The 16,247-nt window shown below is 34.1% G+C and overlaps 1 protein-coding gene across 1 annotated transcript; it reads left to right on the top strand.

Moving 5' to 3' along the window:
- The first annotated feature begins 1,682 nt into the window (after positions 1–1,682).
- On the top strand, positions 1,683–14,870 carry LOC117333752 (anti-sigma-I factor RsgI6-like). Its single transcript, XM_033893175.1, has 13 exons — positions 1,683–1,987; positions 3,712–3,857; positions 4,296–4,391; positions 9,159–9,315; positions 9,487–9,532; positions 10,622–10,780; positions 10,985–11,040; positions 11,924–12,061; positions 12,320–12,491; positions 12,646–12,753; positions 13,204–13,419; positions 14,023–14,224; positions 14,742–14,870. The coding sequence occupies exons 1-13, from the start codon at positions 1,812–1,814 to the stop codon at positions 14,774–14,776; spliced, it is 1,707 nt and encodes a 568-aa protein (XP_033749066.1). The 5' UTR covers positions 1,683–1,811; the 3' UTR covers positions 14,777–14,870.
- The last annotated feature ends 1,377 nt before the right edge of the window (positions 14,871–16,247 follow it).

The following is a 16,247-nucleotide window of genomic DNA, read 5'->3' as shown; positions in this document are numbered from 1 at the left end:
TACTTTATATGTCAGAAAATATGAACCAGGTACTAATGTACTGAAATCTGACGGCGTTTAAACTAGTAGACATAGATAAGATAATGTGTTTTTGTACGCCTTATGTTGACAGAAAAAGTTGTAATATGTATTATAGATAATATTCCATCGTCACGCGCCGTCGTAAACTTTTCATGTATATTTTCTACCGAATCCCTTACTCAATAAGCTTGTCGGTCTAACAAATCTCGTAGCTTTGGAAAACTAATTAACGTTGTTTTGATTTGAGTTATTTGAATATACGTGAATATGATTTTAAAAAACATACAATTGGCTTCCAAGGGCACATTCTTATAACACTTTTAACAAAAGTCCCTCATCCATGTCTTTTTCTCAGTACGATAAGGATGTTGATGCTCAATACTACAATGATATTAAGCAATTGTGTATACTCTACGTAAGTTTGAACAGCAAGACGTCAGTATCTGTGAATTCTAGCTGTTACATACAACATCATCCAACATACATAGATAATATGTGAAATGTATGATACTCTCTTAAGAGAACGCCAACTTGTAACTACTCAATTAAACGATAAAACGAGGATATAACGCATCCGCAAATATTGATTCACACGAATACCTTTCAAAAGAACAAAGAAAGTAAGATTATGTGTTTAAGAAGTGTCTGCTGCTTCATCGACAACACCGTCATGTAATCCACGCCAAATCGAGTAAGTGTCATGTCCTCTAATGAGAACTGAGATGATAACAATGGAGCATCCAGGTATGTCAATGAACATCTAATGCATCTTACATAATATCAGACCTGGGGAATTAGGTCTAAATGTCGATCATGATTGCTTCCAATAACCTGCAAGAACCTAGACACCTAGAAAGTACTTTGATGTATTTATCCGCCGGCCTTTGTTGTTTACCACGGAAACCGTGGTATTGGGGATAAATCTTTGACTATCGAATTAACTCAGTCTTGTCATCACGGTAGGTAGTGGAATCATTGATGTTACTAACTAGAAATCGGAAATTTCAGATATCACTCATCCCTGCCTTCTTATTATATTGTAAGGGGCGTGAAACAGTAATTCTTAAAGACAACACAAACACTCAGTGAGATTAAGCAACAGGTGTAGGCGATCTTCTCCTTAAGGTGACAACAGGTGGTAGGAAACACAGGCGTATTGTACATTGATGCGTATTTAATGTTAACATACTTCAGTATTTATTAAGATAGTTATTCTTCCGATTTGGGTATTTTGCTTCGGGATATTTATACAGAGCACTGTGTTTAGAAGATAATTTCAGATATTGGACAATACATAATAGATATTCGTACAATATATCTCTTTTTTTGGCTTGGTATATTGCCCAGTGAACAGCCTTGGTTATTTTGAGTCCCCTTGTAGAAGCTGGTGACTATCTCACTGAACATCATGCAGGAGGCCCGTCACACGCATGCCATATATAACAATTAGTCGTAATAAAGTAAGCTATCGAGTATAAATATATAGCGTTATTGAATTTATAACCCTAACAGATCCAGGTCATAAGAGTTCATCAATACGTCGGCACTATCTTCTTACTTGTTTACCTTATCAAAAGGTATACTTTTTGTTAGATAAGAGGTCAATTTATAGAGTGTTCTGAATTCTAAATATAGCTAATAGCATACATGATTAGGCTCTGTTCATCAACTTTGACCTCTGTTTAAACTGATAAGCATTGCACTTTCATTTCAATGTTAGACAGTTGTCGTGTTTTAGTTATAACCGCAAGCTTTTCCAGTATCCCGTTATAGGTTTAATCATAAATGAAATGAAGCTTGTTTCAATTATCCTATGCCTTTGCGTAGGACAAGCTATTTCTGAATTGTTCCAAAATGGCGATTTTGAGAGTAATCAATTTAGTGGTAACTGGCAGTGTAACTCGTGTAATCTGTCCTTGACAAACGACCACGTGAATGGACAGCACAGTGGAAAGGTAACTCAACGGTACGTAACATTTGTTTAAACTTTATTCGCAAAATTAGGGGTTGAAATAATGGGTTTAATGGATACAAATATTTTAAAAATAGCATATTAGAAATTAATTGATTTAACATCTTGTATTTGAAAGACAGCGATTCAACATGTAGTAACAGAAAAGCTTAATCTGCATGAAAACATGCGATCGTATATTCATTATACAATCTTTATGTCAAAATAGGATTCTAGTTAAGTTATTTGGCGTCAAACTCGTACAAAATGAGAACTATGAGTTAGTGTTTAATTCACCTAGAAAGGTGTGATTTGAATGGTTAGATTTTCACGCACCTGCAGAAGACATATACAAGTTGCACAGATTTGCTCCATAATTAAGCAACAAATACTGTAAAAGTGGAAATATTCGCGGTGGGGTGGAAATTTTCGCTTATTTCGCTATCAGTAAATCTCCGCGAAAATTTCGACACGCGAATATATTAACACATACAAATACTAAATATAAAAGATACAAGTTAGCGCAAAAATATCTTGACGGCGCGAAAATATCCACACCGCGAACACTTTGGAAGCTGGCTTAGCGAAAATTTCCACACGCGGAAATATCCACTTTTACAGTAATTAGAAATAATAGATCGTTGGATAAAATAGAACCTTTCTGACTTCAAATAGCAGCAATCAATAGTTGTTTCTATTGACACTGTTTACAAAGGAAAATCAGAAACACATAATATACATTTACATATACAGTCAAGTAACAAAACATATTGAAACATGATAACGCTGGTTTGACGAAATAGGCGCCATTTCATTGCCTCTGAAATCGAAATTTGAATATTTTTCGGGTTCAGTGAAAGTTAGTATGAAGGTGTGTTATTGACACAACGATATAATTTTAGGAGGTCCGTGGTAGTGTTGGTGACTTGTTGGGTTGGAGTTTACTCTCGCTATTGCTCGCAATTTCTGTCGTTCTATCCACCAGTATATATATAACTTGTGTTGTCCCATTCACTGGCGTGTGAACTCTGTACACAAGACAAACTTCATTTACTCAGGGAAAGGTTGTATAACTGTCTATAAAATAATGACCTCTTTCCACTTACCGGTGCCGCGATAGCTCATTCGACAATCCAATCTCAGGTGAAGGTCTGTGGTGCGTGGTTGCAGTTCCCCCTACCCTTGTCGATTTGTGTTCTCGGGAAGGTTATATACGGGCCGGCCTGTGCTGTTGTGTCTTTTGAGAAAACATATCCGAAATACTCTGCATGGCATGCGGCGGACCTTCCGTATGATGTTCAGTGAGGTAGTCACTACTACAAGGAGACCACAGTGAGGTAGTCACTACTACAAGGAGACCACCCCTCAAATTGACCCTGGCTGTTCCAGGAGCGATAAACTCAGCAAACAACCAAAAACAAACAAATAAACACACCAATAATTATATCACTGACCAACTCATAAGCATACGCTTAATTTGCCATCCATGATGTTGATCAGTACATGCTCATTAATGAAGCCACGCTGTACAAACGGCATGTACACGAAATTTTGGAATTTTTAAACAGCCCAGATAATGCATATACAGCAATGCAACGATTGGAGACATAAAAGAGAATATAATGCATTCAAATAGTAGCTGCAACCCGGCATTTCTACTTCTAGCAAACAAATGAATTATCTTGTTAAAGGATACTCGTTTTCACATTATTACATTATGAATACTGTATTGCATTTAGCCACGCAACATGGGCTGGTATTCGATATGACGTTCATGTGACAACGGGAAAAAAGTATGTGATCAAAGGATTCATCAAGTTACTTAACAAAGCGCCAGGCTCTATGTACCACAGAGTACAAGTGATGATTAATGGAGACGCGCAAGGTATGTCAACAGATCGAACGTCAATTTTAACTACAAATTGTATAATTACCTCCCCTTCCACCCCAACACAAAAATATAAATCTTTCATCAAAATATACAAAATCTTAATTTCATAATGCATGCAGTTATCGGCCATTAATTTCTTGTACCTACTTATCGTGACAATTTGTATACGATGTTGGTTTCACGTATAATACACTGTGAATGTACGTCAAGCTGACGTTACTGTAGATGTAGATATCTTTCAAACAATACTGCAGTCCATAACTAACCTACATCCTTTGAAAGTTTTACTTCTCTTGAAATTTTACCGTCACTCACCTTGTTATTTGAAAAATAAGTAATTTTGGCAACGTATACAGGTATACTATGACATAAGTGTTTTGTTACTTTTCTTTATCAGATAACTATTAACAATTTATGAAATCACTAATTCAGGTCATACCCATTACTTCACGGTATCTGAAGACAGGCATGTTCAACAGGAGTTTGGTTGGACGGAAATCGGAGGCGACTTTATGCTTACAACCCGAGGTAAAGAGTTATGCTAGTGAAAATATTCTGTAAGTTGTAGGAATGGATTAGCATACGATTAAACTAAGAAATGACTCCTGATGGATCCTTTCTAGATAAAATTAGGACAGACTTTTTGTTCAGTACCAGAGCTGACGTAATGAGACTCTTACTATTGGATATATTGTACACCAGCAGTTTTGGTGTGTCAAAGCAATGTTACGTGTGATCATGTAAAAACTGAAAAATAATCCGTCATTTCTATAAAAACATGTGCTGCCCGAAATAGTCAATTAGGGAAAAGTAATCGACGCAAAATTCAATTAATTAACATATTCCAAATATCACAAAGTATGCCAAGTAGAATTGAGTATTATATTTACACTGTAGGAGCGAATGTTATTGGCTCTAATTGAAATCACAGATTTTGTGTAAGGCTAAATTGCTTGTATTTCCATAACGACACATAGGCATAACGTGGAGCAATACTAATAAGCAAAATTACAAAGGTGACATATTTAATATTTAAGTACACTTCTATGTATAACATAAATATGAATTTATAACTTATTTTATTGAAAGTAAGTTGCACTCTAAGCTTTAACACAAAAGTGAAAAAGTATGATGCAGAAGAGTGCCTTTAAAGGGACTATTACCTAATTAGATTTCAACCTCAGGGAATTGTAGAATTCGGCCTATGAATAATAAGATATATGCGCGCCTACACCGTCAGATTTGTTTTGATTTTATACATATTTTCGGGGCTGGAGCATTGTTTATCTTGAGAGTTGTTTGTAAACACGAGTACGCTCGATTAATTACGAGGAAAGCCGAATCGGTCACATGGCTCGTCACGTCATTAACTTCCGTCGCAAAAAAAAAAAAAAAAAAAATGGATCAAGAGGCAAGTGTAAACAAACACACGTCTTAGACATGACACTCACTTTTGCGTATTTCTGTTAATTTTTGTTTGCAGTAAAGATTACATAGTGTATAACATATAGGTTTAAACAATTAAACTTAGAAATTTTGTTGTGGCTTTGTCGTGCGATAATCAACTTTGTTCATCACTGGCGCTAAACTAGTGGGGCCCCAAAGGGGGTAATTACAATCGAAACATAGACTTATTGTCTCTCTGTATTCTCTCAGATTTTTAACTGGAATGTTACTGTATTTTTTGCAGATATGCAGAGGAATTGATACTTTCTCTGTTTAGATAGATATCGTTTTCCATTCAACTGACATCAATATATTTGATATCAATACATGCAAGTAATAAACAGTGTGACTTATGTATATGGCACACAGAGCTAGGCTAACTCTATGCCTCCCATGTACTTGTAGAACATGTTAAAAACAATGAAAGCCAAAAGTAATGACTTAGTCCAGTATCTATCTACTTTTCAAGTGTATCAAGTGTTATAAGAAAAGTTTAATGGCTTGGGTTTTAATTTAGATCAACACTATGTTAGCTAATTATATATTATACCATATACAATGTACATTATCACCAGCTTCTCAGAGTGATAGAGGATTAAACTATCCGAACATTCCGTTGTCCTTGTTTTACAGCAATTTCCCAAGCTGTGCAGTCTATAAAATTAGGGACAGGTCCTCCCTGATGACTTTGTACAATACATCAGTTTTAAGGCATCCAGGATTGATTAACCGATACTTTTCTTATATGTTAAACAAAAGTACAAATGTATGACAAACACGTTTGTCTCAGTCTCTGCGATAACTATGCATATAATGATGTGGTTATTTAGTTTGGATGACGATGATGATAATTCTTTGTCAAAATATGCTCACACCAGGGACTTTTTCTGAGGGCTTTTTGGGGCCATTCCCAATTGGAATTATTTCATTTCAAAGCCAAATTCCCAAAATTTAAAAAAAAATTCTTTCACGATTCTCAAAGTTTCTTTCCAAAAAGATACAAAAAGACCCCATCCCAAACCAATGAGAAAAAGTCCTGTCACCACAGATGAAGATGATGATGCTTTGTTCAAATATGCTCACCAAAGATAATGATGATGATTTTTGCAATATGTTCACTAATGTATTTGATATGATGATGACTCCAAATTACTCACACATATTCGTCGTTCATCATTTTATCATTTAATCATGATCAAAGGACACCTTTAGAAGTATTATTCATAACACACTTATAGATTCAACTCTGGATACCGGATCACAATCAACGGCAATTGGATACGCTAGAATTATATGCTAAAATCAAGATAACGTGTCAAGTAACAGCTTCGCGAATTCCGAATCCGTATTCAGTCCAAGATCCTCCTTCAACTTTCGCCGTCTATCAATCTCCTGTCTAATATAGATTACTGCTTGTCCTATTTTCTGGTCTGACTTCTTCCTCTTACGCTTTCTGGCACTTTCCTTGAGGTAACTTTCATGTCCCCGTTGCATTTACATGCTTACGTCCGCCATGCTCTTTCTCAACTAACAGGTTACGACCGGTGATTTATTAATTAGATCGAGACCGCAATGTTTACATTCTTTATTCTTTAGATATATATCATAAATGGTTGCAATGACAGGAGGTGTTAGTTTTGTAACATACTCATAGAAAATATAACGTTTTATATCATTTTCTCATAGTTTTTTTTAACTATATAGTCCCTTTAAAAACTACCATCTTTTTATTTATTTTTTTCGTTATGCTTCATCAATACAAATATATTCCTCCTCTTGATCTGATGATCAACTTATCTATCATCCTATTGACAAAGCAGAGTTCCTCAACAATAACTTTACTAATATTTCAACATCATCACTTGATCTTGAGTTGCCCCAGACAGCACAACCATATGCTCCCCACTCATTAACTAGTATTCACATCAATGAGCAAGATGATGTTTTAAACTATAGGCCAATATCTATAACTTAATGGTCGAAAAAATTATATTTAAATATCTTTTAACTATTTAATTGAAAATTCAATCTTAACAAAGCATCAGTCTGGTGTTATACCAGGTGATTCCACAGTAAATTTATAATGAGATATCTAGTAAAATGGACAAGGGAAAAGAAGGTTTATTTTCTGTGATGTAAGTAAAGCATTTGACAGAGTCTGGCACGAAGGTCTTATAGAAAAATTTAAATGTATGGAATTGATGTAAATTTACTTTTATGGTTTCAAAATTAGCTCTCGGACAGAATACAAAGAGCCTCTACCGAAGGATTATCACTCACAATTCAAAGTTGTAAATGCAGGGGTACCTCAAGGATCAGTTCTTGGACCTCTTCTCTTTCCCCTCTATATAAATGACATCACTGATAATGTTTCAAGTAATATTAAACTTTTAATGATATTGGTAAGTGGGCAGGTATTTGGGATATTAAATTTAACCCTAACAAAACTAAATCAGTAATCTTTTCAAGGAAATAGAACAAAAATCACCCTCCAATAACTTTCCAAAATAGACAAATTACAGACACAGTAGTTCACAAACATCTTGGACTTACACTACAAGAAGACGCAATATGGAAAGAACACATCCTTAATACATATAGAAAAGCATACAGTAGATGAAATATTCTTCGATAAATAAAATTTAAAGTGAATCGTAAGTCTTTAATCAAAATATACACAGCATTTATAACACCAATTTTAGAATATGCAGACATAATCTGGGATAACTGCACACACCAATCAAAACAATTATTAGAATCTGTTCAGTTAGAAGCAACCAAAACCATAACATGACTCAGATCAGGAACATCACACATTATATGAAGAAATTGGCTGGGAATCTCTGTCAGATAGAAGAAATAAACACAAACAAAATACGTCATGGACTATCACCCCAATACTTGCGAGATATCCGTATTCCTTTAATTAACAACCAAAATGATAACACGTATTCCCCAAGACAATCACGACTATTCAATCATCTACTAACAATTACTTTGACAGTGTCTTCCCCCAAATGTGCCGCACAACTAACAATGCTAATCCTGACCTCTTCAACTCTTCTTTTCTAGTAGCTTTTAAATGCAAACTTAATAATAATATTAATGCTGTACATGTATGTGAGTCACTTCAAATTTTCAAATTTGAAGGAAATAGAAAGGCCAATATCATTATCTGTCAGCTTAGAAATTCATGTAGCAATTTAAATTTTCATTTATTTAATGATCATTTATTTAACTTTCTAACCTCTGCCAGTGATATTGAAAACGAAACTATTTCGCATTATTTCTTTGAATGTCCTAGGTATAATGATATTAGACATTCTCCGTTTACGACCTGTGCATAAATGCACAAGGACTTTTTGTCAATGCCAGTCAATGACTGATTCATGTAGATATAGTTCATATTGAATATTTTATTATCAAATATTAGTCTATGTATACATGTATATATAGTCAAAATGTATGAATATGTGTGAATGTTTATATTTGAGTTACCTCCCTTAAATGTTCGTTATACATGTTTTTTTTTTTCATTTCATAATAAATTTATATATCTAATTTTATATTAATACAATTCCCTTGCCACATTAGGAGAGAATTTATATAGGCTTGGCCTTTTATTTGATCCTTTTGACTAATACCATCAAATGTCAATAGAATTTATCGAACATGAAAAAAATAGACCGATGTTGTTTTAAGCCAATTAATATGCTTGCGGCGAGCACGATTAAATTATATAACACCAAACACAGAATAAATATAACTGTAAGATACATTCTATGTAGATTATTGACGTCAATTTATGATACTTTATTTAATGACGATTATCAACTCTTTTTTCTTCAGGATTGAATAGAATCACGATCTATGTTCAAGTTGATAATAAGGATGTTAATTATCTGATTGATTCCATGAGTCTCAAGGAGCTCCCGACCGATTCTGACTGGAAATCCGAAGCTAATGCCAGGATAGAGACAATTAGGAAATCTGACATCAATGTCCAGTAAGGCTAATTATTTTATTATACCCAATGATGTGATTGTATAATTATGTAAATTGACTAGACTACATAATTGCGTAATTTTTTATCATAAGCTTTGTTCATACATTTCGTCACTTCAATTTAGCAAATTATGTTAATGTATGCATATTATTTTTTATGATTTATCTTCAGAATTACGAACGGACATGGAATAGACACTTCAAATCTACAAATAGAGGTAAAAGTATAGATAAGTATTGAAAAACTCTAATTCCAGATACTGCCAGACATAAGATTTGTCGAGATATACAATATTAATATTATGCACGAAAATATGTATTTGTAAAAATATATGTGAACTTAATATTTAAGGTGTAAAATATTACATCTGGAAAATAAATTACATCCAGACTTTTTAATAGTGTGGATTTGCAATATCATATCGGTATGTCAATTGTGGAAATTAATACTTACAGTTCTATAACATAGCTGTCATAACTGTTTAAGGTAGTTCTTATAATTTGTGGGATATTATGATACACTCCTATTAAATTTATTATGACGCTACGCTATTTCACAGCAGTGTTATGTGTTATTAACAAAGAATTATATATTTTACAATTATCCGGCCTCTGTCGATATTTGTTCACTCCTTATATCATCAATTCGATAGAAACGGATTGCCATCAATGTTTTATTTCATTTCGGTGTGAAATTCAAATCACAGAAAGCTAAAGGTATGATCACATGTAATTTTAATTGGATCTTATGCCATAATATTCATCAAGCATCATAATTATCGCATCATTGATAAAACATCGTATTGTACTCTCGCGCAACTTGGCGGACATGTATAAGCTAAAAGGTGACGCCACAGAACAATCCCAAGAGCGTGCAATATGATGTTTTATCACTGTGATAGAGCGCAAATCGGTGTTAAATGGAGTAGCATGTGCTTGGATGTAAACCATCTGATGCAAAGGAGTACAATACACAGCGAGAGTGTTCCCTGATGGTGAACGTGTACATAATCACATAGCAGATAGCCCGTGGACAAAACATCGGAGCGGCAATCTGCAGATTTTAGATTATGAAACCATTATTTTGGTTTGTGCGGGCAATCTTACGATGCGGGCAATCGTATGGTGCAAGCAAAACACTGGAATTTAATAACATTGTATCATATGGCGATGTCTTTCCAACTCGTAAAAGTATTTACTAATGTTCGACCATTCATATCACTAGTTTGGTTTTTTTTAATTCAGGAGTATAACTACATTATAATTTCCCCAGATGCTGATTTTAGGTCTAAAAAATATTTTCATAGCTGAAGCAAACGAAGAATGCCTTTGCATTCGGTACAGCTATCAACGCCGATGCCATCCATGACCCAGCCCAAACAGGCTATCAGGATTTCTTTTATAATAACTTTGAATGGGCAGTTATAGAAAATGCACTCAAATGGAGACTGATGGAATGGACGCAGGTAATACTACAAATATCAATATGTAAATAACAAAAATCACTTTCATTTCGGTATACGGTGACTCATATTTGACCAAATCAATCATTTATGTGATATTGTTTGTGCTACTGTTTGTATCTACCCTAATATTGATGGAAGTGGGCACTTAAATTAGTTATTTACCTTACAGCAACAATTCCTCATTTTTAATTGTGTTTATTTCAGGGACATGCCAACTTTGATAGACCAATGGCAGCTATCAATGCAATGCGTTCTAGGGGGCAAGTAAAGCATAAGCATATTATGTAGATAATTGAAATAGAGATATATCATCTAAAATTTTCTGCTTCAATTTCTAATTGCAAAGCACCTTCGATGATTGTAGTGAAAGCTTCTACTTATTGACTGATTGACTAACTGGCTCACTGAGTGACCCATTCTCCTCACTCGCCCAACACTTACCCATTTACTGATTTACTCATTAACTAAACACATTTACAGACTGACTGACTTAAAGGACTCACACATCTAAATCAGCCAGTCAGATGGTGTTTCATCTGAACCAAGTCCCTGAGGAAAATGTGTTTCTTAGGTAGCTGTTTCCTGAGTAAATAACATATGCAATGGGTACTTTTTATATACGAGAATAAAGAATATGGTCTTGATATTTGGAAAATCAAAAATATACGTTCCAACTGAAAATAGAATGATGTAGGATTCCAGGTGAAAAAGGCGGGAATTCCCCAGGTGGGGGTTCACCAGTGTACTGTAAATGTCAGGGTTACTGTCTTTCGAGTACCCGTGTTCTCCTATATGCCATTAAAGCTATACAATAATAACATTTATCCTATCTGATAGAAACAGCTTCAAACTTTAATTTGATATAAATTTCACATCATTTGAACTTCAAACGAGCAAATTAAGGGATGGAGTCACTAGTAACAACATATAGTAAATTATTTAGTTGTATGAGCCCTATAATTGTCAACCAATTATTAACCTACTTCCGTCCCACAGTCGATGCATCGTCCTTGTAGATAAAGTAAAAGAATGCGTTAATATTGTTTTCTATAAATACTTATCAGAACCTTAGGCATGTGATCCAGTCAGTCAATCATCTATCATAAATTCAAATAATCAATAATGGATTTAATGTAATTGTAGCATCAAAATCAGAGGTCACAATATGTACTGGGCTGCGGACCAGAGTGTACCAAAGTGGTTATCGCCCATGTCGGAACAACAACTTCTACAGGCAATGCACACACATCTGAATGATATGATATCACACACTAGAGGAAAGTGAGTTGAAACACAAGGTGAACAAGATAGAAGATACAAAAGAAACATTAAATAATAATCTCCATTCTTTCTTTCCTTTACCACTTCTATAGAAAGTCAAGCCTGAGTTACTGAATTAATGAATTTTCCAACATGTTATATAAGGTAAGAGTTCGTTGCTTTGCATCATTACGCGCTCTTATACACTACAACAGTATTTTGCTTTGTGTAATCGTTAAGTTGCAGAGTCAATTGTATATATTGTTGTCTGTGTTAAAGATTGGAACATTGGGATGTAAACAACGAGGATATACACGGAAACTATTTCGCCCGACACCTAGACAACCCGAACATAACACAAGATATGTTTCAATGGATGCATCAGGCGGAGCCGGGTGTCAAACTTTTCCTGAACGACTTCAATGTTGTCAGTAGTCATTTCTCAACAACGGTAAGTCATATCATATAATGTGAATTTTATGAACAAAAATGCAATTAAACTAGTACATCCTGATTATTAATGTAACAATGATACTACAATGTATCTTGTCTCTAAACATGGAGCTATATATAGAATATCACGTGTAAATTCAAAACACTTGCAGGCATATAAAGAGCACGTTAGACGATTTAAGGACGCTGGAATGCCAATATATGGCGCAGGGATCCAAAGTCACTTTAAGACTTCCAACCAAGATATGACAACAGTTGAGGTAAGAGCATATAAAATGTAGTTTTCAAAATGTCAGTGGAATATGTATGTACATTGTATGAATAACTGTAGATCATAGATAAACAATTTTATCAAGAAAAAATCACGAACTAGCTCAAAATAATTTAACTAAGAAAAGGATTTATTTTTATTCCATTACGTTACCAGTCTGTTTGTTTCTAATGTAACAATGGATGAAGTTGCTCACGTAACCAATTACAATAATATGAGTTCATGTTCGGCGCCATATTGACCTGTATTACGTCAAAGCTTTGCAAGTCGATTAGAATCACGCACGTAATAGCTTTGCATCAATACATTGTAATTCAAATGATTATAATTTTCATGCTGTTTTTTTTTCAATAAATGCACCTTTTAAGTAAAATATTACAAAATAAGATATCATTGAGAAATTCCGTTCATTGGTTATGTATTCCCTTGCTGTTTTCAGTATAGGCTTAACAAGATTGCCGAGACTGGCCTGCCCCTGTGGATTACAGAGCTGACAGTTGACGATCACAACGAGGCTAACAAGGCGGACCAACTAGAGAATCTCCTAACCCTGTACTTCAGTCATCCATTGGTTGAGGGCGTGCTGCTATGGGGATACTCCGATTTACACGTGTACAGTCAGGGGATTGCATTAGCACATGGTCCCAATTGCACGGTAAGTGTCAACAAACTTTTATAATTGTTGCTTTAATGACCATCCTATGTTATTCATCAGTAAAATACGGCATTATCAGTCAGTAACTTATTTTCCATTTCGAGTAACCCTGCATGCAAATGATCATCAAAATCTAACAAAAAAACAATACATTTTGGGGTTTTGTTTATTCTTATTAAATACTTATCTTAAATACATAGAGGATATCTAATAGTATCTTCAGAAATACCAAATATATTTTACGAAAGGGGCTTATATTTTGTTAAAAATATCAAACTGTTAAACACAGGAGTGAAATATATTTAGTATTACTGAAGATAATGTTGAATATTCTGTTTAATATAGTTTATAGACAAATCTACCGGGCAGCTTTAAAGTTCTCCCATCTTCGTTTGTAATCAGTGTTTTGATTGATTAAATCCGAAAAAGCGCCGAGTGAAAAAAATCAGAAAATGTGATATTTTTCACTTAGGTAAAATGAATAATTTTCTATATTTCATTGATCTGCAATAAACGTTTATTTGCGTTGTACAACCGACGTAGTACATGTATCTCTACAATGGAATTACTCACCGATATCAAATAAACATCAATATTATTCAGCCGAATGCAGCAGGAACAAGATATCAACAGCTCTATAGAAAATGGCGGACCAACATGACCAGCAGCCTTCACAACCAAACAATACGTGGATTCAAGGGAGACTACACACTCTTGATAACATCGCACGGAAATACAATAGAGACAAAGTCGTTTACATTAACCGACGCGACAACAACGGTGTCTGTCCATCTGTCAGGAAGTGGTAAGTTACAAACTGGCCTTACTCTGATTATAACGAGACAATTATGATCTTAGACTTTAAATATATATTTTTTGAATGGCTTTGGTTACTTCAGAGACCTATATACTAGGTCTCTGGTTACTTTAAGTTGATTTTAACCGTGAAAGGTGCTATTTTAGGTTTCTTACTTAACTTATTACAATTTAACTATTTGTATACTAATTCACAGCGTACCAACAATGTCAGATAGATTACCGTATATGCCTAGTGTGTTTTGTATATTATTATAAATCGATGAACAAAGAATATTCAACATTACGAGGGTATAACGAATTGACAGCAATGCAGATGCCTTGGCTAGTGAAGATGAGAAATAGTCAATAGTGCCATTTCCCATATTTTTTTACAGAAATAAAAGAAAAAAATACGTTTACTATTACTCAAACAGGCGTTATTTCTAACGATGGTAAAACACAAAAATTATATATTATACCTAATTTTGCTCAAGCAATACAATTTTATGTCATGTTTTTTTCAGCCTCTCACGTGCATTCCAGTACCGTCATAACCTAAACAATGATATGTCTTGGGGAGATAACTGCATCAGCTGGACAATGGCGTAACATTGTATTGTTTTCTTATTTCAAATAAAGATTATCAATTGTTATTGTAATTGGTTCATTGATTTTCTCAAAAATAAGTCGTCCAAAACCTGTGAAAGGAGACAATTAAACTTCTAAAAAAAATGCAATGCACGAAACAAACGCTTTAAGATAAAAAAAACCCACTGACAATACAACCTTTGGTGCCGAGTAGCTGTGAAGATTTTTCTTCTTGTTTTAATTAATGTAAAAATGTTTTTTTTGACTCACTTAATTTTTAGCGCAAACCAAATTAAAACAGATTTGTGGAACTAGGAACTAATTCACCAACAAAGATTGCCAATAAAAGTACTATAAGCGCAATCATGGCTTCACGGAACGAAGCGACATGTTATGAAAATATTTCTTCGTGTTAAAAAGTATGTTCATTGTACGATCATGTGTATGTACATGTATCTGTATAACTAGATTTTCATGTACTACAACAAATAATGGCTTTCATCAGTAGTGATGTTTTGGTATATCGCAAATAATTACTTGAATTCTACGATAAGCAGGCAATGACGTCATCGATAGATATACAGTCAAACTTGCCTTAGCGACCAACTGAATTAAACGTTATTTACCACCTGTTAGACGCGACTAACGATCATCATTTCCGTGTCCCAAATGCTGAAAAGCGACTTTTTTCAGCGACTTTCTGAGTTTTAAAACGGAGGCAGAAATCATAATCAAGAAGAAACCGGACGAAAATGTTTTATTTTAAAGATGAAAAAAAAAGGTTTTCATTAGAATTTTATTAAGTGAATAGTGAATTGTTGTTTTGTTTTGTTTTTTCTTCATTTTCCTCGAGTGGTCTCCGTACAGATTCGATTATATAATTAAATCATTTGATATACTTAGTATATTGTATCAAGTCATGAAAGCATGCTATCTGTCGAGTCATCTCTGCTTTCTTATATATCATTTTTGTTGCGAGAATAGTGACCGTCGAAAACATCATTTAAACTTCATTTGAAAATGATATAGAAATAATACAAAGAATACCAAAAAGTCAAACTTAAGAAAGGTAAAATATTTTTTTTTATACATTTGCATGAATACTCCAGTTAAAATATTAGGATAATAAGACCAGGTTATCCAGGAGAATAAGCGTCTTATTCTTCATAGACGACAACCGCAATACAATAATACACCATGTATTGACAATATCAGGATTATAACACAATCTTGAATAAGATGATGACAACGGCACAATAACAAAGAACAAGCAAAATGTATAAAGTTAGAGTAATTCAAATACTAATATTGAATGTATGTCCATACACAGATTAGAATGAAGTGGCTTCTAGAAGATTAGCTCCGTTATCTACGAAATAAATGTCGTCATTTCAAGACCAAAATATGTTGAACGTTAAGCTGTAAAATTACATTTACGAGTT

This window comes from Pecten maximus, chromosome 8, assembly GCF_902652985.1.
Source record: "Pecten maximus chromosome 8, xPecMax1.1, whole genome shotgun sequence".
NCBI classification, from domain to species: domain Eukaryota; kingdom Metazoa; phylum Mollusca; class Bivalvia; order Pectinida; family Pectinidae; genus Pecten; species Pecten maximus.
This window is presented reverse-complemented; position numbering and strand designations above follow the sequence as displayed.